This window comes from Varanus komodoensis, unplaced genomic scaffold (genome assembly GCF_004798865.1).
Source record: "Varanus komodoensis strain SLA01 unplaced genomic scaffold, ASM479886v1 scaffold5, whole genome shotgun sequence".
Classification (NCBI taxonomy): Eukaryota; Metazoa; Chordata; class Lepidosauria; order Squamata; family Varanidae; genus Varanus; species Varanus komodoensis.
Window position 1 is genome coordinate 29876061 of NW_025336087.1, and position 27842 is coordinate 29903902.

Genomic DNA, 27842 nt, shown 5'->3' on the forward strand with positions numbered 1-27842 from the left:
TTTTTCTAGAAGTTTATAGCAAATATATTACAGCAGGCCTCATTTGGCCCCAGGATGACCACAAGGCCAACATGTAGTAGACTCTGGACAACCCTAGAGAGCTGCAATGGGTGGCAGAGAGCCCCTGCAAAAATTCACAAAAATGTATTGATCTCCTCCAAAAATTTCCCTGCCCCACACCTAGGTAGCTATCTCTTCTAAACATGCACAGAACCTCAGGCAACATCATGATAAAACAGTTCAATACACAAGACAAAATATCCAAGAAAAATGTACATGCACACATGAGCAAAAACTCATCCAGGTGTCCTCCAGAACAAAACAACCTATTTAGGCTTGTTCCTCCAAACACAAAGAGCTTCAGACAGTCAGTGCATATATATATATATATATACACACCAGGCAACAAGTTCCTCCAGAAAGAAGGGGCACTCTTCCTAGGCCGTTCCACATTCCTGCCCTTGGGCCCCCAAGCTTATCTGACAGCTATAGGGTTCCTGTTTGTTCCCACCCTTTGAGCTGTTTGATCAAGGTGAAGGCTGATATAGAAAGCACAGGATTCCAGTTTCCTCACCTTCCTTCCATTTTTCCTTCCAATTCCTCTGCACCATAACGTGCCAAAAGGCTTTTTGGGGAAAGGAAGAGGGCTGGACATCTGGAGGTTTGCGCTTCCCTTTCCATTGGCTTAGTCACTGTTTAAAGTAAAAAAAAACAAGCAAACAAACCAAATAAAAGGGGTGAGATGCCACCAACAGGGTATCCATAGGCATCCTCTGGAGATGCCAAAACAAAAGATCTTGTTTACATGTCACAAGCAAGTGAACGTTTACCTTTTGTGACCACTGATTACTTCTCATGACAGTTTTTAAAAATTGTAGCTCTGTGCTTAGCATCAGAAATCTTTTGCTGTTCAGATGAATAGCTTTTTTTGTTGAAGATAGGAAATATTCACTAGAAATGCAGTCATAAAATTTAAGATATAAATCTGTGTTCTGGTGCAATGAATTTCCTTGACTCCCTCTACTTTTCAATCATTGCCCATTTTTACTGCCTCATGGCGAAGATGTGCAGAAGGTTTTAGATCAATGGAAAGAGTACAAAATGGGAGTGCCAACTTATGGTGCAATCATTCTTGATGAAACCTTAGAAAATGTAAGTGTGACGTTTATCTGGAGGATTTTCCCCCGTTGTAGAATAGAAAGAATAGTGGATTAGATGTCAAGCTTTAAGGATAACCTATTTGAATTGGATAATTTAAAGGCTTTAAAAAGTTACCTTTAATATGTAAGTACTGGCTTTATAACTATGGAGTATTTGAGATCTTTTCACATATTAGAAGTGGCGGGGGGGGGGGGGGGGGTGTATTTTGTTTTTGCCTTTTCACCCAGGCTTGTTCTGAGTGTTAAACTTCATCATTACCACTGGTGCTTAGCATGTGTTCATTTCATCCCATTCTTCATAAGTGCCTAACAATGTTCCTAAATAATTAAATTTTGTAGGTGCTGCTGGTCCAAGGTTATTTAGCAAAGTCTGGCTGGGGATTTCCAAAAGGAAAAGTGAACAAAGAAGAGGCGCCACATGACTGTGCTGCTCGAGAGGTGATTAAATGGTTTTTCTATCATTTGAAATGATGGTTTTGATGTTTCCATGTGCATGCTTTGAAATGAACAAAGGTTTTGCACCAAGTGCAAGTACAAATGAAGTCATTTCCAGATTTTAAAGGACTTGGTGCCTTTATATTGGGCTGTAGTTCTTTTGTATGGATATGGTTTTGAAATTTCAGTAGTGCCAAAAGTACTGTTCAAGGTAATTCAGCAATGCCCCAAGTCACTAACTATTTTTGGTGATATTAGGCAAGATTGGAAAGCATTTACAATTCATAGGAAGTATAGTCTTCATGGAGATTTTTGTATCTTGTCAGTGTAACAAATATGTAACAGTTTTTCTGTTGAATTGAAGAAACTGGAATGACGATTTATGTACATTAGCTAAATTCATGGTTTTGGTCAATAGGGATAGGTATAGCAGTGACTTTCAAACTTTGTATCTTCAGGGCATCTTCATCACATTGCTACTGTTCTTGGGTGCATACTGGATTCTTATGAGGCATTGTTCAGGTCTGTTGGGCCTCAGTGTTGCCCTGCTTGACCTGAATGTGTGGCCAAAAATGCATCCAGTACTTGCTGTCCTGCTTCTGTTGTTGCTGCAGGGAAGAGGGTTCTAGGCAAACTGTCCTTTAGATATGCTTGATTGTTACTGTTGATTAAATTGAGGTACCTCTGATGAACTTCAGAAGAACTCCAAGGTCTTCTGGAAGAGATTCTGTAAATCAGTGATGGACAGCATGAATATTACCAGGTGGTTCAGATAAATAGCCTTCTTTTCCCCACCTTGCTCCTCTTATTTGAATTGTATTTTGTCTGGGGGCTGGAACATGTTTTGTTTATTTTCAGTTATTTTGGTTGTCTCTCCTCCCCCCCCACCCCGCCCCACTCCAGTACAAAGGCAGTGAATGCTGCCTTTTCTGTGTAGCAGAGGTGGGACATAATTTAACTCCAGACACCCACCCCAGCTTCCTTGAATCTCAATGGAAAAAAGCATTTCGCTTGGAGTATAGAATATTTTTGAGTAGTTACGAGATTTAGATCTTTTTCACAGGCCTTCATAAAGCTATAGGAAAGTGCCTCTCAGTTAAATATTGCAGAAATCAAGCCACTGATGTTCTAAGTAAAATGTATTGGGCCACTGTGTAATTTTTTCAAACCATGAGAAGAAGCAGTTGGTTACATCGTACCTAAAATGTACATGCCAGGTACTGACACTAATCTGTATATTTTCAAGGTACTGGAAGAAACTGGTTTTGATATAAAAGATTGCATCAGTAAAGATGATTATATTGAACTAAGAATCAATGACCAGCTAGCACGCTTATACATTATTCCAGGAATTCCAAAGGACACAAAATTTAATCCCAAAACAAGGAGAGAAATCCGGGTAAATAATCCATTTACCAGTTTTTTGTAAGGTCTGACTGTATTCTTAGGTATTCAGAAATGAATGATATTTTAATACAAAATGAGTGACCAAACTTCATAGAAGTTATAGCAGCACTTTTCTTCTGAAGAGTAATGTGCTTCTGGTATGTATTATAAGTACTGTCTGCTCATTAGATTCACCTGGAAGTGGTCTGGCTGTAATAGCATGCGTTTTCACTAGAGCTATTCCTTTGGTGCCCTGGCCTGTCATTTGGTAGAAACTGGGCAAGTGTGGTGGGGAAAGATCTGTGGTAGAATCCCTATAGCTTTGCAGTGACCACAGCAGGAGAGGGCAGCTTTTTGCTGGTCTGTTCTCTGCTGTTTTTGTTTGTTTTATAGTTCTCCTCCCATTAAAATAAATGGAAGAGAAATGTATTGTGCTTGCTTCGGCTGGTAGAGTAGGTAAGTGGTCCAGTTCAGGGATTTGTTGGAGAACAATGTGGTTTTGAATCCAAACCCCCAGTTTTCTCTAGTCTTCTTCCAATAGCTACTGGGCTTTCTGTGGGTGTATTGGGCCCTCCATAGTGGACATGCTTCCCTGTTGGTGCTGCTTCATTTCATTTTATGAAGGGACATTTCTTTGTCCTAAGCCTTCAGTAGTGGGTTAGGATTGCTCTGTAAATCTTTAACTGTCCCCAAGCAATAATTTCATAAAACCCTTCACAGTAAAAGAGAGAAAATAAACTTGTTTCCATGTGCATTCTACACAAACAATGGGTGGTGAACATAGAAGAAAAACGAGCATGCATATTAGGCATGAACTGCAGTCTAAATGTCTAGGAATAAATTATACTACTTTTCAGACAGTTTTTGTAGTGGGCCCTTCTCCCCTCCCCTCCCCTCCCCTCCCCTCCTTGTAATCTTGAAATTTCTAGAGGTAGATGGGTGTGCAACATAAATAATTTAACATGGTTATTTTCCACTGATGGCAAATTATTTGAAGCACCTGCTCTGCTTCCTGAGTATTTGCAAAGTTATTGTAGATTATTATTCCCATTAATTATCTTTGTAAAATACAGATTTTCTTCTTTTTTTCAGAACATTGAATGGTTCTCAATTGACAAATTACCTTGCCATAGAAATGATATGACACCGAAGTCCAAGCTAGGTTTGGCACCTAACAAGTTTTTTATGGCCATTCCCTTCATCAGGTGTGTTCAAGAAACAAAAAAGATTCTTTTGGGGAGAGGGTTGGTATTCTGAACTCTTCTCTGAGAGTGGGAAACTGGTGACTCTCCAAATGTTGATGGATTCCAACTCCCATCAATCATAAGTAGCATGACCAGTGACCAGGGATAATGGGAATAGCAGTCTAAGAACATCTCAGGGACCACAAGTTCTTCAACGTCGCCTTTCTTCAAGAAACCTGATGTTGCTGACTTAATATTTCATTCTTCACAGACCTCTGAAAGACTGGCTTTCTCGACGATATGGAGATTCCTCAGACAGTGACAATGGATTCTCATCCACCAGTAGCAGCACACCACCTAAACCCAACTCAGAAAAAACACGGTAACAAATTAGTCCAACTTTAACATCTGCCAATAACCTTATTGTATATACCAGAATATTTTGTGTGAATGAAATAAGTAATTAGTAGCTTTAACTATTCAGAATCTTAGATTGGTCTGATCTGGAAGTAGGTTGTTGTCCTGAGCCTTAGGGACAGAAACTGTGACATTCTGTGGTTAAGGAAATTATTGTTTTACACAAAAATAGACTTGAATGCTCTTTAGAAGGCCAGATACCAAAGATGAAACTCAAATAGTTTGGCCACTTAATGGAAAGGAAGGACTCACTGGAGAAGACCCTAATGCTGGGAACAACAGATGGCAAAAGAAGGGGACAGCAGAGGATGAGGTGGCTAGATGGAGTCACTGAAGCAGTCATTGTGAGCTTAGGTGGACTCTGGGGGATGGTGGAGAACAGGAGAGCCTGGAGGAATGTTGTCTATGGGGTCGCAATGGGTCGGAAACAATTTCACAACTAACATAACATAACTTAAGACTTATGCAGGTGTTAGACCCAGTGGTCCAAGGAACAAAAGGTTTTGAATTGTAAAGATTACTCCATGATGCTTATTCCTAGGAGAGTGTATATCACCACCACCACCACCTATATAGTGCTATTTATGCTTTACAAAGAACATGTTTGATTGGTCCCAATGCTAAAGGGCTATAAGTATATAAACAGACATAGGGAAGCAACAGCTGCAGGTACTGAAATTGGAGTAAACAGGAAGAATTCACAGTTATTTTAATTACATGTTTTTCAGTTTAAGTGTAAGGTGTTGTGAATAGGGTATTTTTCCAAAGGCCTATTTGAAAAGCTATGAGAAAGCAAAGGGATGTGAGTCTGTCACAGGTCCAGGCACTACTGTCAGCAAGGAAGAAAGAATGGAGTAGTTTCATAGGATGGCTGACAGTAGTGAAGCAACACAAGCAAATGCTGCAAGAAAAATGAATTGGACTGTAAGAGTGGAGAGAGAATCAAGGCCATAGGATTGTGGCCTATAATTTAAATTAAGGTTAATTCCAGTATAGCCATAGCATGTCTGGAAATCCATCAGCAGAAGTAATTTTGCATCACATTGTTGGTACATTAACACCACTGTGATCTGGTTTGCACAAAATTACTCAGAGTATGGCTTGAATATGGGTTAACATTGAATTGTACATTGCCATTATGTATGAACCCTGTGCTATGGTTTAACATGGGTCGTCAGTGATGAACAACCTAGAATTAACAACCAAACAATAAAGCATGAGTTACCTTCTGCAGTTGCCAGAGATGAACAACCCATACTTACCCAGAGTTAATGCTTGATTTAGCTGGCAAGTGATCAAGCATTGTTGGTTCCCATGCCTTTCACCTACTCCCTCCCTGTATCCTACATGTCCTTGTGATACTTAGCATCTATACTGGCTCTGCTTTTTTCCTGCACTTGCTCCTCTGCCTTTGTAACATGGTAAAACAGTCCAGGAACAACTCACAGTTCTGTGTGGGTTTGCACATAATAGCAGCCCATGGATTAAACACCCTACAGTTCATAATCTATCAATCATCAGACCTTGGGTTATTTTTGAGGGTTCTTCATGGTTAATAACCCATTGTTAACTCATGCTTTCAGGTTGGCATGTAAAAACAATCCATACTAACATAAACCATATGTGCAAACACAGCTTTCTTATCTCTCTGATTTACAGAGGGGAGTTGATATACCAATTCTGAATCAAATGGCAGCATACAAATTTAATAATCACAGGGAAGTTTATTTATAGCAATAGCTGAATATCTCTGTGTGTATACTGCTACTACTTGTTTAAGTCTCCATACTTCTTCATGTGGGTATTCAGTAAATGCAGTGAATTGCAGGTGAATCTTGTCACATGATACAATATCTTGGTACATGGGACCTCTTTTATCTCTAGGATACAAGTTTATCAAACACATTAAAGCTTTGGCTTGCATTTCAATATTTACAATATATTCGAAAAAGATGACTTCAGTAAACCTTAGGCTGTTCCTTCCTCTTGAATTCAGTTCTGAGAAGTGCAAGTTTGTATGCTCAATAGAGCAGTAGGCATCCGTATGTACCTTTGTGTGATGTACATATACATAGATCTGTACATGTTTCTGTGATGTGCTAATGTATTTATATGCATACATGTATATATGCATGTATGTATAATATAAACAAAATGGCTTACTTTCCACAAACTACCCTTCTAGAGGTGAAATGATTGTGGAGCTGGTCATACACTTGCCCTCTTTCATACAGTAGCTGAATGGCCCACTGGTCTACCATGTGTAGAGAATTGCAGGCATCTTGGCATTAATTATATGAAGTGGCTTTCTGTTGATCAGCATACTTTAACTGAAGTCAATGACTAGTGTATTTTTGAATATTAACTAGTGTCTGTCATTTCTTTCCTTTCTGGCACTGTCCTGCATCATGTTATTTTATGTTACTGACAATCAAAGAAGTTGAATACACTAATAGTCATGTAGTTGTTACAGTTTACAGCAATCACCAATGCCTTTGAAACAAGCAGCAATGCACTAAAAAGAAAATCTAACATATAGTAGCAATGGATACTTGGCGAGAATACAGTTTGGCCCTGTTTGGAGGTAATGGTGCCATTGAGTGTCAAATTGTAGGTTAAGTAACCCAAAAGATTTTGGGGACACTGGTTGTGCCCAGATCTTTTCTTGTCTGCATGCTTTGTTTTAATGACATGTGAATAGGATCCCTTGTTGGTTGTGTGTGGGGTAAACAACCCCAAAGTAACTCAACGACGAGCCAACAAACTTGATGTTGTTCAACCCATTAAGTGCTTCTGTTTATACGTAATGGAAACAGCTCTGGAATGCAGCATTCAAGGGTTCTTAATGGAAAAAGGAAGCAGCATGGGCACAACATGTATCCCCAAAATTTGTGGGTTAATTAATACATGATTTGCTGCTAGACGTTACTGTTACATTCGGACAGAGTCTTTGTGTGGTAGCTTGTGGTGTGCTAGTAATCTTCTGTTGAGCTTTCCTAAACAAGATCTCTTTTTTAATGGGTTAGATCCAAACTCCATTATAGCCAGCAGGTATTTACCGATGGTTCTTCAGGAGACCAGTGGACAAAGCACAGGCAATTACAGCAACAGAAGCCATATAACAATCACTTTGAGATGTCCGAACCTTTAAAACTAAAGGTGAGGGTTTTTTTAATTTTAAAATTGTGCTAAATCAGATTCTGTGAAATTTTGGTTCTTGTGTAAATGTTTTTTAACTTCTGGGACTTTTCAAACTCATAGTTTTTAAGTAGTAGAAGAAGCTTTTAATGTATTCATTCTATTCATGTGTGAACCCCAGAGCATACAGATGTACTTTGGTTCTCTTCTACATTGTTATTTCATTCATTTCTATATCATCCAGTAGCCAAAGATCTCTGGGCAATTCACAAAAATCATGATAGTATAAACTCATTGTAGGTAGATATGTTTAAGCATGCAACTTTGAATATTTTAATGTCTGTTCCTTTTTCTTTGTGTTGTGGTTTGCTTAGAACATACGTGGTAATGGCAGAAAGCAATATCAAGACACTCCTAATCAAAAGAAGAGAACAAATGGAGTCCATAGTCAGCCAATTAAACAGAACCAAACTTTGGTAAGATGCAGAAATGTAAATAAGAATTGTATAACACTTTGAAGTCTGAGAAATGCTGGAAAATCTTACTACTTCCTTTAGCAGACCTTTCCTCTAACAGCCCAGCCAATGGGAAATTTGTTTTCACTACTTTGTCTATAGAGGTGATCTGTGATTTATAATTTGTGTATTTACTCAGCATATGCTGTGGTCAGATGAAACATTTTGGCTGGACTCTGGCTGAGGACAGAGGAAAAACTTGTTCAGGATATATGAAGATGTGGCTGAGAAGCATATGTTTAACCTTACGATTTTGCACTTCTTTGAATATAGCAATGCAGTTCTCACCTCAGAAAGATGTATTTTATTATAAAATATGAGACCAAAGTGATCCTCAAGTATAAAACCTTTAACTGGTGCCACTAGAATAAACCCTCTCTATTTAAAAGAAACTTAGCCTGGTCCCTAAGGAGTAGGTATGGGGTTGACCCTACCACTAAAGACAACCTCTCAAAATGAGCAAAAATTAAGATGTTTAGTAACAAATTATTTACAAATTAGATCAAAATGACACTGTACAGGTAATAGGTTGAGATTGCTTAAAAGTAGAGAAACTTTCATTAACTTTTCTTCATTAACACAGCAGATAAAGATAGTTGCCCAAAGTTTCCTACAAGCAGAAACGTGTGCTTTATATCAGTCTTCCTACACTGGGCAGACTTAAAACAGGAACCTAAATTATATTATGTATACTTGTTTTGCTTTGGTGTAATGCATTTGTAAAGTTGTAATGTTTGGTGTAATGCATTTAAAAATATAGTTAATTCAGTCAGTAATTATAAATTACCAATTTATTAGGTTTATGTTCACAAAACTGGAGCTTTCTAGAAGTTTTGGACTAAAATACCAGCATTCCTGATCACTGGCTATGTTGCCTATGGCTGACAAGAACTGAAGTCCAAAACATGTGGAGGATAACCATTTAGGGAGGTTATCCTAAAGCAACAGAATGACATTAGATCTGTAAAAAAAAGTGCTTTTTTATTAAAAAGTATTACGTATTTTCTCATTCTTCCCCCACTGAAAAAAGCCTAGCTTGGTTGTTTTCCCATGGTTTTAACATTTCTGGAAATTTTTACCCCTCTACCCTTCAGGAACTGTAAGGAATGTAAATGTGGGAAATCAGTGAGAGATTTTAAATACAGGTTTCTTCTTTATTAGAAATGTGAAAAGAAGTTACATCCAAGAAGAGTTCAAGAAAACTTTGAAATGGGCAAGTATATTCCTAGTATAACTTCCTTTTCATATACTATAATTTCTGATTATTTTTCTGTAGATGCTATTTGTATTTTTGGAAGCAAGCAACAGCTTGGCTCGGACATATACCCTCATATAAAGGGCCAAGAAATGGTCATGGGCCCAGCTTCAGTACTGAAATTGTATCTTAGTTAAAACAGTTGTTAGGAAGTGTTAAAAACTGTTGACTAAACTATGCTTACTAACCAGGATGTGAATTATGGTAATTCCATGCCTGGGACTTAAAACCACACTTTAACATTCCAGCCCTGAAGCTAGAGGAACAAGAATAGTGGTGAGGGCATGAGTTTATATATCTTTTTCATAGAAGGCAATAAAAATCCTTGTCTGTTGATCTGAGATAGTTGTATTTGAAACCTGAACTGCAGTCTCTCCTCCTGTACCACACTAGTCTCTCCTCCTGTACCAAAGATATAGCAAACAAATGCATCTTGTTTACTCTAGAGTAAATGCAGGGGGCCTGATTCAGTTCAGATCTCAAGTGTTGTGAGGACTAACTCTTCCCCTCACTGAAGTTCTAATGCATGTTAGTCTTCTGACAGTAATTTATATTACCAAATACAGATCTAGTAAGCAGAATTTGGAAATACATTACAAGGAAAGGCCATAGACTCAGATTGGAAACTACAGCAGGGAGAAAGGGTTAAAGCCTCCATACCTTGCACAGGGGGATCTTTATTAGGATTCTACTGCTTGCCTTGGAGTGTAAAAAAGCAACAATAATGTAGATGCTAGCTGTATCTCAGAAGCAATTGGCCCATTCACATAATCACCAGTGCCTACCAAGGCCTGGATCACTGCCTTGTTGTGGTGAAGGGGCTGTGGAGCTCAGTGAAGCTATGAGCTATGCCGTGCAGGGCCACCCAAGACGGACATGTCATAGCAGAAAGCTCTGACAAAATGTGAGCCACTGGAGAAGGAAATGGCAACCCGCTCCATTATCTTTGCCATGAAAACCCCATGGACATTTCCAAAAGGCAAAAAGATATAATGCCAGAAGATGAGCTCCTCAGGTCAGAAGGTGTCCAATATACTACTGGGGAAGAGCAGAGGGCTAGTACTAGTAGCGCCAGAAAGAATGAAGCGACTGGGTCAAAGCCGAAAGGACACTCAGTTGTGCATGTATCTGGTGGTGAAAGGAGAGTCCGATGCTGTAAAGATCTATACTCCATAGGACCCTGGAATGTAAAATCCATGAATCAACATAAGCTGGACGTGGTCAAACAAGAGATGACAAGACTGAACATCGACATCTTAGGAATCAGTGAACTAAAATGGACAGGAATGGGTGAATTGAATTCAGAAGACCATCAGGTATACTACTGCAGGCAAGAATCCCTCAGAAGAAATGGAATAGCCTTCATAGTCAATAAAAGAGTAGGAAAAGCAGTACTGGGATACAGTCTCCAAAATGACAGAATGATCTCAGTTCGAATCCAAGGCAAACCATTCAGCATCACAGTAGTCCAAGTCTATACCTCAACCACTGGTGCTGAAGAGGCTGAAGTTGACCAGTTCTGTGAAGGCCTACAGCACCTTCTAGGATTAACACCAAAAATGATGTCCTTATCATCATGGGGGATTGGAATGCTAAAGTAGGAAGCCAAAAGATAACCGAAATAACAGGCAAGTTTGGCCTTGGAGTACCAACTGAAGCAGGGCACAGGCTGGTAGAATTTTGTCAAGAGAATACGATGGTCATAGCAGACACTCTTTTCCAACAACCCAAGAGAGGACTCTACACATGGACATCACCAGACAGTCAACACAGAAATCAGATTGACTATGTGCTCTGCGGCCACAGATGGAGAAGCTCTATACAGTCAGTAAAAACAAGACCAGGAGCTGACTGTGCCTCAGATCATGTGCTTCTTGTTGCAAAATTCAGGCTTAAATTGAGAAAAGTAGGGAAAAGCACTAGGCCACTCAGGTATGACCTAAATCATATCCCTGAGAAATATACAGTAGAGGTGACAAATAGATTTAAGGAATTAGATCTGATAGACAGAGTGCCTGGAGAACTATGAATGGAGGTTCACAACATTGTAGAAGAGGTAGCATCCCAAAGAAAAAGAAATGCAAGAAAGCAAAACGGCTGTCTGAGGAAGCTTTACAAATAGCTGAGGAAAGAAGGGAAGCAAAATGCAGGGGAGAAAGGGAAAGATACACCCAGTTGAATGCAGAATTCCAGAGAATAGCTGGAAGAGATAAGAATGCCTTCTTAAATAAACAGTGCAAAGAAATATAAGAAAACAATGGAATAGGGAGGACCAGAGATCTCTTTAAGAAAATTGGAGGTATGAAGGGAATGTTTCATGCAAAGATGGGCATGCTAAAAGACCAAAATGGCAGGTACCTAACAGAGGCAGAAGAGATTAAGAAGAGGTGGCAAGATTACACAGAAGAACTATACAAGAAAGAGCTTAACATCCCTGATAACCATGATTGGGTGGTCACTGACCTCGAGCCAGACATCCTAGAATGTGAAGTCAAATGGGCCTTAGGAAGTCTGAGCAACAACAAAGCTAGTGGAGGCAAGAGTATTCCAGCTGAGCTATTCAAAATCCTAAAAGACGATGCAGTTAAATTGCTACACTCAATATGCCAGCAAATTTGGAAAACTTAACAGTGGCCACAGGATTGGAAGAGGTCAGTTTACATTCCAATTCCAAAGAAGGGCAATGCCAAAGAATGTTCAAACCACTGCACCATTGCACTTATTTCACATGCTAGCAAAGTCACACTCAAAATCCTACACGCAAGGCTCCAGCAGTATGTGGACCGAGAACTACCAGAAGTACAGGCAGGGTTTCGAAGAGGCAGAAAAACTAGTGATCAAATTGCCAACATATGCAGGATCATGGAGAAAGCTAGGGATTCCAGAAAAACATCTCCTTCTGCTTCATTGAGTACACTAAAGCCTTTGATTGTGTGGATCACAACAAATTGTAGCAAGTTCTTAAAGCGATGGGACTACCAGGCCATCTTAATTGTCTCTTGAGAAACCTGTATGCGGGTCCAGAAGCAACAGTGAGAACTGGACACGGAACCACTGATTGACTGCAGCCAAGAAATTAAAAGATGCTTGCTCCTTGGGAGGAAAGCTATGGCAAATCTAGACAGTATACTAAAAAGCAGAGACATCACTCTACCGACAAAAGTGCGTATAGTCAAGGCTATGGTTTTCCTAGTTGCAATGTATGGCTGTGAAAGTTGGACCATAAGGAAGGCTGGGTGCCAAAGAATTGAAGCCTTTGAATTGTGGTGCTGGAGAAGACTCCTGCGAGTTCCTTGGACTGCAAGGAGATCAAACCAGTCAGTCCTAGAGGAGATCAACCCCTGACTGCTCTTTAGAAGGCTAGATACTGAAGATGAAACTCAAATACTTTGGCCAGCTAATGAGAAGGAAGGACTCACTGGAGAAGAGCCTAATGCTGGGAACAATTGAGGGCAAAAGAAGAAGGGGACGGCAGGGGATGAGGTGGCTAGATGGAGTCACTGAAGCACTTGGTGTGAGCTTAAGTGTACTGTGGGGGATGGTGGAGGACAGGAGAGCCTGGAAGAATGTTGTCCATGGGGTCGCAGTGGGTTGGACACAACTTTGCGACTAACAGCAACAACCAAGGCCTGACCTCTGATAGCTTTAATAACCATGGTAGGTTGTAGTAGCAACAGCAGCTTATCATGAGGTGTGAACCAGGGCAGAGTGGGTTGTTGCCATGGTTAGCAAGCCGTCGCGCATGCACCCCCCCCCCCCCAAATCCTACTGCAGCTATTTTGACCCGTTTCTATATTGTGATAAGCCTAGGTGACTGGCTCTTGCACCTTGAATATGCACAGTAGCACTGTAGTACGAAGTAGTATTGAATGGATGAAAGGGATTTAAGACCAATGGAAGAACAGGTAGAAGGACTTTGCTGAAGACTTATCCAGAGCTGCATTTGCTAAGCTCATCTTGGGGTTCTCTTGATGACTGGACTGTACACCATCCATCCTCAGCCAAGCAGGACACCATCTTGGCTGAGGTGTTGGGATGGATTTAGGCTAATCAAAGTTCTACAAGGGGGGAGAGCGCTAAGAAACTAGAACCATACAGTTTTGGTACTTGGTCAAAAATCTGTGGTACCAGTTCTGCCTGGCTGGCAAGGTTGTCTGATGCAGTAGCTGCTTGAGCAGCCTTTTCTAGTTGAGAGTTGTCAACCGGGTAAGAGCCTGCCAGATTTTTCAGAAAATTTGCTCCATAGAAGAAAAATTATATGTAACGAATAGGTACTGCTACTTAACATGGAAACATGCCAAACCTTTTGACCATCAGATTTTAACTGATGAAGTATTTATTTGGAGTTTTCATATATTATGGTTTTAATCTGAATATAGATTATTGTTTACTGCCACTGCTAAATGTTTGCTTATCTTTTTAATATAGAAGCAGCATGTGATATGTGTTGTGTCAACGAAGAGCATCTCCTAGAACATGGACAATCAATGTCATACAACGGCCATTGCAAATTCACTTTCTCTTCACAAGCTTTTCTGAGCTTCAAGTTTGACCATGATGCTATAATGAAAACTTTTGATCTCTGATGCATGTTCATTTGCACAGGTCTACCTGAGACTTGGCCTAGAGCAGTTGAGCGGGTTTCTTAAATCCAGCCTTTATCATTTCTCAGGTTTTAAAGCAATGCAGGGACCTAGTGATGGGCTGGAAGGCTTTGTTCTCATTGCAATATAGGAGTGGCATCATACAGTATTGCACTTTAAATGCAGTATAGTTTTTATCTGCAAAAATGCTTTCCAGTATTTCATTTGCTAGTTCCTACCTATGCATTACAGGGCATTTTTCATTGTTTGTTTTACTGTAAGATTAAATTTCAGAAGTATTTTAGCTTTAGTGAAAAACTAACTTCTTATGCATTTAGATTTGTGCTGAATAGTTCTGTTGTTTCTGATAGTTCACAATAGAGTGGCAACTCACATGAAGATTCTGAGGACACCGGTGTTCTGTATTCCTGATTGTGCTATTGTGCTAAAAGGCAAGCTTCTGTTTTGAGAATTCAGAATCATGGTTTTCTGGCTTTTGAACTCTATTCCCTTCTTTTGTCTTCTATTGTGCACTGCATTTGACCCCTTTTTTAAAACAGGCATGTTTGAAAACTATTGACATCTGGCATACTGAACTCTGCTTAATAATTTTTTTCCCTACCTCTGGTGAACTATGGCAGTGATATTCAGACTTTGTCAATTTGGTTTCCTTGTGCTAATTTTGCTGTTTATCTCCATTTGAAATGCCTAATCTAACATTTTTCAGTTGGAAGAACTGCAACTACGCTGAATGTGCAGCATGGAAAAATGTGTATTTGGGGGAGATAACTTCAGTGTATAAAAAGTAAACAAGCCCTTTAAGGTATTTCAAAGGGGGAATGCAAAAATGTTGACACACAGTTTATAACATTTTACAGAGCAATCCTAAGTGGTGCTGGGAAGAGTTGGAGTGGCCACTACATTCCAAGCCCCTGCCAGCTTGGTGTGCACGTGCAGTTTAGCTAGGCCTTTTTGTCCTAGTAGAACTTTTTACTTTAAATCCTCCTCCACTGAAAGCAATGGGAGGAATTCCCTTCTTTTCCAGCCTGGCATTGCTGGATTAGGGAGCTAAATTGGCTTTGGAAAACCACAACCCCTGCCCACCTGGCCCTGGACCTGATGTCAGTTGCGGCTGACAGGAGCATCACCAGGGCTGCAGCAGAAGCTCGATGGCAGCAGAGCTCTTCTGCCAGTGGAGGGGTGCCGCCTCTATATTGTAACATCCTCAAGCAACACTAGTGTGTTAGGATCACACAACTAGAATTTGCAACTGCACAATTTCTTACAGTCGCCTACCTTTCTCTTTGGGCTATGTATCTGATGGAACAATGACTTCAGTGTCAAAATAGTAGCTGCAAAAATGTATGAAGCTATAGCAATTTAACATGAGAAAATAGTGGCAAGGATTTGTTTCTAACGTACTATCTCATGGCTGTACTGAACCTGTATCTGCATGTCAGTCTTTGTGTCTATAAAGCTGCTGCTGAATTTCATCATTTTGCTCAGTGCCCTGACTTTACCTTAGCTGTTTGTATTGACAGCGTGCATTGGAGATTTGAGATTTTTAAAATCTTAGGTGACTTTGAAGATTAAGCTGGAAAACAGAGTATACCTTTTATATTTTTACATACTGCTGATAAAGAACAGTCTGTTGTCTTGCAAAATCTTTATAATGTATTGCTTTGTCAAACCAAAGGACTGCACAGTGCAGTTTATATATACTTACTGTGTCTCTCCTTTTCATGGTTGGGAAAGAAGCCCAAGTTAGCTCTAAATAAATTCAGTTGCATTTACAGGGCATTTTTAAAATTGTTGAGCAATAAATGCTTATATATCCGTCCACCACACTTAGAATTGATTCAAAATAGTATGTTAATTGGATCTGTGGTTCTGTTAAGATTAAAATAGATGAAGGGCTGGTGATTGGTAGAGATGCCACTTTCCCCCTGTTTGCCTTGCATTTCGGGGATAAAACTTTGGTCAGTATTTTGTGTTGGGTTTTTTTTTTTTTTTACTTTTTTTAAGCAATAAAAGTGCCTAACTTTCTAATTTCTCATTCATTGCAAATTGGATTTTCAGACTATTTGTGCCAATTTTCTTCTACTATGTAGCTTGATTTCCCAGGAATGTTACTATTTTATGCTGCTTCCATTTTGATATGGCATTGCTGAATAAGAACACTTAAACTATGATTTAAGATTCATAGTTATGAAAATCTTAAATATGAAATGGATTCCTACCTGACATGAATGCTTAAATTGCTGTACTAGTAATGTGAGATGAATTCTGAAAAGGAAAAAAATGCGTGAGAGTGTCTGCAAATTCTTAATTTGTGTATGTACAAATGTTCAAAGAGTAACTTCAGCAGAGACAGTGTCCGGCTTTTTCATTGAAAAATTCCTAGAGGCTATAAAAAAACCACCTGGGTTTATTAATCTAGCCTTCAAATAAACATGGTAAATATGCAATAATGATCACTTTTACAAGGTACCATTTTTCATAAAATTGTCTTGCTTGATTTTATCGCTATCATGTCTTAGATTGAAAATGAACTGCTTTATGAGTTTGTGGGTGCCCTGCACTGTGAACTTTTCAGGTTGTTTACTTCTTGTTTTATACTAGGGTTTTTTGGTTGTTTGCTTGCAAAGTGTTTATATGAATCATTCTGTAGTAATGTATTCCAAAGTGCAGGCATGTGGTTTACATAGATTTCTATAATACAATGAAGAAAAGGCAAGTTGGTCACTAATGGATATTTGTTCCCTCATGTGGGCATTTTAAATAATAGAAGTAAGTGATCTGTGAATGGACTTAAGATAATCTTCATAGAAATAAATTACTGCTTGAATATTAGGTGCTGATCTCCTGTGCTAGGGTGAGGCGGGGTAATCAATTGTTGCACCTAATTGAATTGTGAATGTAGCTTACCTGATCCTTTTGAGGTCAAATTATTTCTACTACAAAATTCAAAGAACATTTAATAAAAGGCTTAAGCAGGATTCTTACGACTGCATGTAGACCTTCTGGGACAATGTTTTGTTTTGTTTTTTAATAAAGAGTGTGTGTGTTTGTGTGTATGAGAGAGAGACTGAGACTGAGACTGAGACTGAATTAGTGAAGCTTTTACCTTCTTTTATATATGCCTATCCTGACAGGGGTTCTATTGTGGCTCTTCATGTCTCTAATCTTTACTAAGTATGCATGCTGTTGAAAGCTTTTGTATTTAGTACCTGTGCTTTTAAGAACACCAGTTCGAGGACACAGAAGCATTATTCTAGTTTAGCTGCTCTTTAACTTTTCCAGAGGTTACAGGCTGCCTTTAGGCTACAGCATTTGCTTATGATGTTTGGTTTGTGCTGCAGAATTTGCAATAATATGTGTATACAGTTTTTGCACCACTTCTTTTCAGTTTGAATGTGAGCCTTATTAACATGGCTGTCACATATATATGTATGGTGGCCTGCTGCCTGTATCAAACATTTGTGCACAGCCACTACCATAGACAGGGCTAGATTATCACCACCAGTTCAGAAGTTCCAAAATAGGTTTATGAATAAGTTCTTACAGCTTCCAACATGAAGTTTATGTAATGGAGATAGGGTACTGCAAGTGCCACTCTCCCTTCCATTTCTGCTCAATCAAAACAGAATATTTCCAATTTTTTTTCTGCCTGGGAGCAGTGCCATGGCAGAGACTATTCTCAGTTCCAACTCCCAACAGCTTGTGAGTTTTTCCTAGCTGGGCATGCAGATTTTGTTTGTTCCTGTGCAGCTCAAGATACAGGCATTTTTGTAGCAATTTAAGTGTCTAATTCAAATGTTCTGTTCATAATCCCCTATGGTAGAGCCCATGTGACACTAATTTACTATGTGCTGTGAAGGCATCCTTACAGGAAGGCCACCTATTACTGAAATTAGCCATGTGCTCGCGCGTGCATGCGCGCGCGCGCGCGCGCTCTCTCTCTCTCTCTCTCTCTCTCTCTCTGTCGCTCCTCTCCCCATATATATATATATATATATATATATATATATATGCTGTACACTTTTCAAAAAGGGAATAATAGGCTTAAAATGCTTCTTTCTGTTGTAAGCACTGAAAGAAAATATGTCCTGAATGCATATTTTAGTAGCATTTTACCATTTTTCCAAGTAGACTATTCTTATTATTCCTTATTATTGTCTTAAGGATCATGAAAAGGCCAGTTTCCTGATGAACTTTGAACTGCCCTGCTAATTCTTAAAATCAACACAATTTCAACTTTTGTTCTACAGAGAACCATTCAACTAGTTATGTATTCCACATAAGGAAGCTTTGACCTTTTTCCCCTTTACGTAGCAGCATCAGATGCTACATGGCAAACAATTGCTTTTGAAAAGGGTATTTTGGGGCTTGAAAATGGGATGTTATGCAAATATGGGATGCCTGCTTATTCAAGGAACAAGATTTTGTTAGGCACTTAGAATCATTGGAAGTGCTGAAAGTTACTCTTTGGAATTTGGCTAATATGGTTTAAACAGCAAAACATAACTCTGGAGTAAAGTTAAGAATTGTAGTTTTAGCAAAAGAACCCATGTGCAGATTCCTGTTTTAAGTGAAGAGGAGGGGTTTGTGTTTCTTTTTAAATAAAAGATGCGATTAAACTTTTTTCAAGTAAGATAAAGCTGGAAAAAACCTTACCAAAGGTTTAGGAATTGTGCATTAAAGCCTTTACATTTGTATATTAGTCTAAAAATTCAAGAGTTTTTCATATTAAGAAATCCATTGAATGGTCAAAACTTGTAAAAAATTAAATTTAAATAGCGTGGCTTCCATGAAGAAAGGAATAAGAATGTGGCATTAGAAATTTCTACAACTGCATATACTTTATAGAATGGATCAAAATATGTGCTACTTTTCATAGTAACAGGCTTGGTCTCCACTGGAATTACATTTCCCTCAAAAGAATAAACTTATCAACAAATATTGTACATGCCTATCTTTAAATTCAAAATGTGCTTTCTAAACTGGGGTTTGCTAACTGCTGCATTTGTAAGAAATGACATGGCTATAAACAAAGGTTTGGTTTTTAAGGGGGTTGATCTAAAGTTATAACCCAAGGTGTGGTCATAGCAGGTAATGAGATTTAATATGACAATTAGTAATATTTCATGATATTCTAATGTACATGTTTTAAGTAGCCAAACTTTAAAACCAGTACTAGTCTGGGTATGTTTTATCAGAGGTGCAACACAATTGCCACTTTTCAAATTATAAACTGAAATTTTCCCTACCCATTTTGTAACCATGAGAGTGTTTGGGCTTAATGAGGGGTGGGAAAACTTGTTTAGTTTTCAAATGTGTATTTCTTGCTTTGTTATAGGATAGAAAAGTAGGCACAGCTTACTCATTTTGAATGTTAAAAGAGTTTGAGATTGGTTTCTGAAATATACTGTTAGATGCCAGGTCATTTGGTGGGCTCATTTTTGTATGAACAGTCAGAAGTTTGTTTTCACTGATTAATGCTGTATTTATATTTTATAAAGACATTTTTACTGCTACGTATCTTAAGTGGTTGACTTGTGGGTAACTGTATAACTTGAAATCTGATCGTTTTTTTCTGAACTGCAAAATCTGCTGGGCCATGATTGACTTACTATTGCATAGAATTTTGGCATTGCCTTCAGTGCCAGTGGTGTGCGTTTGAATTGTCAATACAAGTGGAATTCCAACATATATAAGAAAGAATGGGGTGACTGTATTTCCCCACCCCTTTTCTTCCCATGTTGAAAAATAAATTGTGAAAGTGGCTTAAAAGATGCTTAGAAATCTCCCTACGGTTAGGAATGTTGTGTTAAGTAGTCATGGAGAGACTTCTGTGCACCTTCAGCCAACATAGTTGTGGAAGTGCTCATCAGACTTGCCTTCCTAACGGAGGCTGGGACTGATATATGTGAGTAGTACCCACCTCCATATGAATTTGAAATCCTAGCCTGAACAAGGCTAGGAAGCAGCATTTTTCAACATTGTACACTGCATTAGTTAAAGGTGGTAGACTTGCATTTAGAACCCACTGAATGTGAGAATTAGGGACACAAGGATTTTGATTAGTTCATACATTTCTTTTGTGACAGTACTTGATTTATATGTACAATTTGTCTATCATTTGACATTAAAACAATTTATTTTAAAGTTTATTTCATGTAAGCAAATCAAAAATCCCATAAAGGCTTGTGCCTCAGAATGTTCATACAGTGTTGTGCACATAAAAGCATCAGTTTGGACATCTATTTCCTGCCCTTGAAGTTAAGATTGTCCTGTAACCTTTTATAGAGAGGAGGAATTACAAAGCTGACTCATAAAACATTTCGCATTAGAAATTTATTCAGAATATAAGAACATTTGTAAAAGTATTATAAATGCCTCTGTATAAATAAATGCAGTTTGTACAATTCTATATCAAATAAAACACAAAATTGCTATTTTACAGCTGCTAAGGATCTACCGCAATTGGAATAATTTGTGAAAATTGTAGTTTTCAAAGAAAAATGCTAGTTTAAGCAGTAGAACAATACAGACATTTAATGCAAAATTAATATGTGCTTTCTAAATAATACATTCAAGCTGGTGTAAAAGGTTTATATCTTAAGTAAGTTTTAAAACATATTCCATGCAATATTTGACAAACTCATCAAATTCTAGAAACCTGTTCTAATAATACAACTTAAAGGTGTCACATTTAGACTAAAATGGCTGAATTGACTAGATCTGACATTAAAAGAAACTTATCTGCTTAATACAATGGAATGGACTGTTTTGAATTTGTGACAAATGATATTAACTCAAGCTGCTGTAGCACACATGTGTTGGCAGGTCATAGCCTGGCCTGTTGGGCACAGATGGCATTGGATCCAGATTTTGTCCTGCCCTTGGGAGCATCCCTTAAATGAAGTTCTGTGAAGGGAGTGTGCCTGCTGGTGGAAAAAGGCAAGGCAACTTTTGCTTATTTCTTCTATAGTCTCTTGCACTTTCTGGAGCTGTGTGGGAGGTCTGCAAGGAGAGAAAGGGATTGGAGAAAACTGCCTCCCCATTCTGCAATGTAGGATCTTCCACTGGAGCCCTTCCATGTACAGAAATAGCTCGTTTGCAGGATGTTTGAATTTTTTTTAAAGCTGCATAACTGAATTATTTTTGGTATTTACTTGACTTAAATGTCCAAGTCCTCCTCTCTATTGAAGCTAATGTTTCTCCATAAGCTTGAGTAACTTTTAGAATATAAGCATCCTTGACTTCACAAATTTGTGATTCACAGTAGGCATATATAAATTTTTAGGGTTAAGTGGCCACCCTCCTCTCATGTCTGTAACAGATTAACTGGTTAATGTATTTGGTTAGTTGAGGTCTTCTAAATTACTGTTCCATGCAACTGTTTTGAATTAGTATTCTTTCTGAATTTCACTAGGAATTACAAATAACCCTTCACTACATCCTGTTGCAAATCACTTAAATACAGGCTGCGGGGGGGAAAGGACCTAAATCAGGGTATTCTCCTTCCACCTTGCCCCAAACACAAGTGATTTGCACTGGCAGTGAAAATGGTGGTGACTTGGTTACATTCCATTCCTGCAAATGGACACTGCTTGCATAGCACTTATTTGCATGCACATAAAGCAACAGAAATACATGCATGGAAGCCCATGTTTGTTGTGCAGTATTCTAGATCAGGACAATTCAATTGCTCTTCCTCTTCATGTTATGTTTACAGAAAATGCTGCTGCACTGGCAAAATGAACCTATAGGCAGAGCGTTGTGTAGCAGTCTCACTAAGGTCACATGGGCAAACTCTACATGGCAGATGTGTATACAGCAACACAAATGCTTATTTTTTTGTACACAGTGTGGCTGGATGGAGGGGCAGACTATTAATCTGTACCAGGGCAGGTTCATGTCATCACTGGTACCTTAAGTATATTCATAGTTCCATGAAGCGCCAACTGCATGCAAATAACTTCTGGGCCAGGTGTATTCTGCTTGGATGTTATACTGAAATCCTTATCACATAGGTGCAGAAAAATAATTTTGCTTAAGGATTTGTGTTTGTATACACACGCATGTATGTGTACATATAAACAGCCACATATTGAAATGTCTAGAAGGAAATCCTACATGTTACTAGGCAGGTATCTTACCTGATGAACAAGGTAAAGTTTCAGTTACTTAGTATTTAAAACCAGTACTTAGTCCAGTAAATCAACATGATTTGTGGACAGTAAATGCTTCAGGATAACAGTGTTGCTTAAGAGCTAAAATTGACAAAATGAAAGTTGGTTTTACGGTTGTCCCACTGAACAGACAACAACAGTTAATTCTTCCAGTAAATGGTGACATGTACTACTGGAGGAAAAAGCATAGGTAAGAAAGGGGGAGGATTGCCTCAACAGCACAGGGAAAAAACCTGAATGGAACAGGAAAGCAGGGAACCCTCAATATTCTATAATATGTGTTATGGGACGGCTGTAAAAACATTCACTGGGAATAGGTATGCTGATACTATAAACAGCCAAAAGAAGAGAAAAATGTCCAAAAGCACTACCTGCCTGGCTGTACAATGAAGACATCATGTTCCCTAGCATCTGCTGGAGAACTGCAGAGGAGCATATACATTCTTTCGATACCTGATGAAGCAGCAGGTGGAAGAACTACCAATAACCTTCCAGGAGGCATTGGTGGTCAGGCAGCCACTCCTGAACACAGAATGCATTTTTTAATTAGTATGGATCTGATGCTTGAATTGAGGGGAGTTCTGTAAGACCTTGGAGAAATAAAGAAAGGAAAACTGGAGATGGGAAGCTTAAAAAGAGGTTCTCTATAGAAATCACTGTGTGTGCAGAAAATGCCATAAGAAAAAAAAAATCTGGATCTTACAGGACATAATCCAGGGACAAGGCTTACATTTTTAAAAAATCTAAGATTCTGGCCTAAACCCAACTGGAGGATGGCTTAGAATATTTCACATGTAAATCCAAGTGAACGAGACCTTTTTATATCTGTGGAAGCTTCCATGTAAATGTACAGCTTTTGCCAGTGGAAGAGCAACCGAGACCATGGCATTTGTCTTGGAGGTGCCACTGATCAACCTTCAAGCATGAGTAAAGAACTAGGTAATAGGTCCATGAAGGTGTAGAACCAAGACTAGAATAGAAGCACATCTATTACTGCTACACACAGAAGATAGGGAGGGAATGGAAAGCAGATTCTATGCAGACACATTTGCTACCTCATCTTTTCTGTCTGAATGAGAATCGGATAATTTTTAATGAATGAATGTGAAGTGAGCCTACAACATAAAGCTAGCTGTTTTGGCAATAATAATCTCAATTTGGCACAATGCAAGTATCATGCCAGATGTTGAACCCAAAATGGTTGTCCAGACAGGCAGCCATGGTTTAAAGCCACTTACCTGCTTCTGTTCTCAAGCTATACAGCATACCTTTACTATGGTATCTCAAGACATGATGCCCAAATTAAAGGACTGCATGCTCAATTATAGCCTATTTTGATGGCAAATCCTTGCCTACAACATCAGAAGGTATGGCAAACTCAAAACTATTGCGAAGCTTAATCTTCTGAAAAGTTTCCTGTATTTGAGTTTGCTATTGCTGGCTTTTAAATAATCCACACTAGTGACATTTCCATTGCTCTGAAGCACCCTTTCACTCTGCTTAACAGGCTGGCAGTGGAACCTTACTTGATTTTCAGGCTCCAGTTCTCTTGTTACAGCATCAGCTCTAGCCCCAAGATTGTGTTTGGTTTTTAAAAGATAAATTAGGGTTCTGTGGAGAAGCAGCCAGACAGGATATCAGCAAAAAAATCTTATAAGAACTATAAATAAGCCCTCTGGGGTATATAATACAGTCGCCAGTATAATTTCAGAGATGGACGTAATTGGTGAGACTCCAAAAGAGAACAAAGACGTCACAAATGTATTCAGTAAAGTACTGTTTCCTTGTACTGTTGTCACAGTAAATAAATTATGTTTTATTTACATCAGGGTGAATAACTCATGGACCTTGTGGTCCCTTCGACTCCCAAAGTCACTGCCACAGAATTACTGACAAATAATAGTGCAGTGGAAATAGTAAAAAGGTGAGAATGTGGCTTTTTTGTCACTGCTCAATTTTGTTTTGCAATTCAGCAGCAGTGTGTGCCTGGGCCCCTGGACCTCTGAAATTGCCCACAAAAGGTTAACTGCCATTATTTAAAGAACAGAATGACTGAGGCCACTGAACCAAACTCATCTAAGTAAAATGATAAAATACAACAAATACAACAAAAACAATCCAGAACATGTAATGGAATGATGAACTTTCAAATGGGAATGAGTAAAAGACCATTTTCTTGTACACCAGCACCTGTCTAGTGATGATAAAAGGAGCAAAATATGTGAATTGCCATCATTACAGCTCGCCTCTTATTCTAGCAAGGCATTCTTACACTTAAAGAAACATTAATATTTTTCTCTGTATATTCTCCACTTAGTAAAAATTTTCTTAAGGAATATGTGGCAAGTTGCTTAAATGGTGGGTAAAAGGTAACTAATTGAAGTGTAAATGGCCAATTTTGCCACAAGAATAGCTATACAATGTTGGAAAATAAGCAAGAAAAAAGATGACAAATCATTTTCAAATGAGAACTAAACATGCACAATTTAATGTTCACATTTGTTTCAAAATGCACACATATTTCTTTAAAAGCTAAACTTAAATCAGAATTCCTTTTTGGATAACTTGAATCAGTTTAAAGGTACTGATAGGTCAAAACCATAGCTGCACACCCACTTGAGGTACCTGACATTTCCCTGCCACCCAGTTTGAAAAATCACAGCTAGCTGCAGCAGTGTCATAGAAAAAGAAACAAGTCCAAAATCTCAATTGCATTGACCCACACCTCAGGTTAGCTACAGTGAAGATAATATGGAAGAATACTAGAAGACCTTAAAGGAGATTCTGTTAAGACTCTTGTGGGAGTTATTGCAAGCATTCTGAGCATCACAGTGTATGTAAGGGGGAAAAAAGATCTAAGAGCAAGGCACAACAGGGCTGCAAGTGCCATGTCAGACCATTCTCTCCTTTGATTCCTAAAGATTAATCCAATTCTTCTGTCTGGTTGCACTCAGATGCCATGAGTTATTGCTCCATTTATGCTCAGAAGATAAAATAAAGCACTGGCTATCTTTATTAAAGATACTCTACACTCCACTTAAATTAAAAACTCAGGCAACTAATTTTGTACAGTGGCCTCCATTTCCACTGAGTTGGTAGTTTCAGAAAAGAACCAACTACCACTGCAACAGCCTCTTAAGTGTTCACACAACAGCTTTGTAGGAAGTATATCTACATTCATTGATCAGGCACATTTCTTACCAGCTAGCCCATTTGCAGACAAAAGGGGGCAACAGATCGAGTATTCAATTACTGTACAAGAAGGATATAGTCAGACCTATGAAAATCATGTCCAGCTGCACCTTTCACAACGCCTCTCAACCAAACCAGATACAACAGCATAACTTTGAGTCACTTCCACATGGTTGATTTCTCAGCAACGGTGTTATCAAACGAGACAGAAGTGCACTGTAAAAGAGGCATTGATACAAGTGTGGATTGGTGATACTTTACCCAGTTTTGAGATACAATTCTGTGTCTACCTGTGTTGATCCTACAAAGGTAGTAAGGACTAAAATCAGCAGAGGAAGTGAAATATTAGCCAAACAGATTGCGGGTGCCAGGTGCTGAATCTGCAGAATCAAAAACATCCCAAAACCTCCAAACTCTTCTGGGCATTGCTAACTGCATGCATGCTGTGCTAGCTGTCTGCAGGCTTCCGCCACCTGGAGAGGCAAGAGTGAAAGATGTGACCCACCATACTGGGTGCAGGAGTGTGCTAATGCTTGGCTTGCCTGGTAGCTAGAAGCTGGCTACAAATAAATGGCTGCCTAGCCACAGTGGACCTGGTTGTGCATTTTCATTGCAGAGAAACAGGATGAGTGGCAGAAAGGAGATGATGGGAAGATATGCTACCATCTGGAAGAAAGCTACCTGTTTAAGCCTTCCCTCAAGAATACAATGGACTCAAAAGAGAGTGTTTGATGAACGAGAATGGAAGGGTGTTCCTACCCATATAAATTTGAAAGAAAAAGGAAACATCTGCAACGGTGAACAAAATAATTACCATGATAACATATACATTTACCATCAGGCACTGTCTGAGTATGCACATCCATCCATCCATGTCTTTTTTGTGTGTTGCACCTTCCCATAGCTGCATACTGTCAAAGCCACAAACTCTCTCTGAAGCACTGACCTCCAACTTTGACCATTGTTTTGGGTCCTGTATTCAACACCTAAAAAAGTCTTGCAAGGAGTCATATTTTGCAATGGCACAGGATTTTTTAAAAAATTCTTTGCTTAAAGTGAAGTTTCATTGGTATGAGGTCGCGAGTTCTCCTCTTCCAGCAAAGCAATTCTTTGTTTGAGCATTCTCACTTGAGTCTCATGCCTTTCAACCATAGCCATCATTTGGGATTCCAGTTTCTTCAGCTTGTTTTGATGCTTCTTTTTTGCTTTCTCATAGGCAGCCACAAGGTTACTGTTTGGAAACAAATAGTATAAAAGGTCCTTCAAAGGTATTTATATAAAAACCTTAAATTGCATTGGCCCTATTTCATGTATAGATTTCTCCATTAACTTCTGGAAGCCATCTACCCCTGCCCTTCCAGTCCTAGCTGGCCATGCAGCTCTTCTGTGCAAGGAGATAGATATTTACATTCTTGAGTGCTTCTCTGAGGATAAGCCCAACACTGTTGTCTGATTCGACAGTGTGGTTCTGTGTGCTAACAGAACCTCTTTCCTGCATACTTCATACTCAAAGTGGTTCATAAAAAAGCATGACAAAAGACGAACATAAACTGGCCCAACTTGGTGCATGCTTCTTTACCTGTTTGCTCTTTTCAAGTCATTAACGAACTCAGCAGACTGCTGGTGCCGGATTTCACTGCTCTTTGTTAGTCTTTCTAAGGCACTCACCAACTCCTGCACTCTTGCTTTCAGTTTCTTTTCTCTGAAAAGTATAAAGCATAATGTTCACCACCTGTCAGGTTGCATGTAGGACAATTTGTCTAAATTAGTAACGGAATACATTAAAATAATGGAAAACCACAGGAGTTGTGTTATTCCTGTAACATGGCAATGCTGTTGTTTACCACACTTGCATTAACCCCACAGCAAGAGGACTGGTGCTGAGTAAAGGAGACACTTAGCAGATCTTCTCTGTGTGATCTGGCTCTAAGTTGCAGGGGATTAAATTAGTAGCATGAGAAGCAGCAATGCTGCAGTAACTTTCATGCTCCTGGGGTAGTGAGAGCACTGGGGCCAAAGCAGATCTGTGGAGCTAGCAAGCCACATCAGGGCAGCTTCAGTGGATGAGAAAGGTACAATGCTGCCAGTTTCTGAACTCTAGTAAAGTTCTATCATGCAGAAAGCTATTTCTTCACCTTATTTCAGAACAGGAAAAAGAATATTATGTGCCAAATAGATGCCTAGTTTGCCATATGCATCTGCACTGGGAAGCTTTATGTCTGCCTTAAGTTTTTAATAATCCTAGGCTGAGGTTATGCTATGTTCCATAGTTTTATTTGTAAAAGTCAGAAACAATAAGAACTGGGATCTGTGAGACACAGTGAACTCAGACTCAATTGTCACGATGACAGGTACAGTTTCTAAGCCTGGGACAGAATG

General features: G+C 39.0%; 2 protein-coding genes across 7 annotated transcripts in view; one reads left to right on the forward strand and one right to left on the reverse strand.

Moving 5' to 3' along the window:
- Window positions 1–20851, forward strand: part of DCP2 (decapping mRNA 2) — a 35961-nt gene extending 15110 nt beyond the window's left edge. For 3 of the 5 annotated variants that reach the window (XM_044446087.1, XM_044446085.1, XM_044446086.1), the window contains exons 3-11: window positions 1025–1152; window positions 1500–1598; window positions 2842–2994; window positions 4074–4186; window positions 4437–4547; window positions 7609–7741; window positions 8095–8196; window positions 9397–9448; window positions 13919–20851. In XM_044446087.1, coding sequence (XP_044302022.1) covers window positions 1025–1152; window positions 1500–1598; window positions 2842–2994; window positions 4074–4186; window positions 4437–4547; window positions 7609–7741; window positions 8095–8196; window positions 9397–9448; window positions 13919–14076 — 1049 coding nt within the window. In that variant the 3' untranslated portion in view covers window positions 14077–20851. The remainder of the gene's footprint in view (window positions 1–1024; window positions 1153–1499; window positions 1599–2841; window positions 2995–4073; window positions 4187–4436; window positions 4548–7608; window positions 7742–8094; window positions 8197–9396; window positions 9449–13918) is intronic. The other 2 variants (XM_044446088.1, XM_044446089.1) reach the window with 2 other exon arrangements.
- MCC (MCC regulator of WNT signaling pathway) overlaps window positions 20416–27842 on the reverse strand; it is a 240214-nt gene continuing 232787 nt past the window's right edge. For both annotated transcript variants that reach the window (XM_044446082.1, XM_044446083.1), the window contains 2 exons: window positions 27043–27165; window positions 20416–26694 (listed from right to left, as the gene is read on the reverse strand). In XM_044446082.1, the coding sequence (XP_044302017.1) occupies window positions 26514–26694; window positions 27043–27165 (304 nt within the window). In that variant the 3' untranslated portion in view covers window positions 20416–26513. The remainder of the gene's footprint in view (window positions 26695–27042; window positions 27166–27842) is intronic.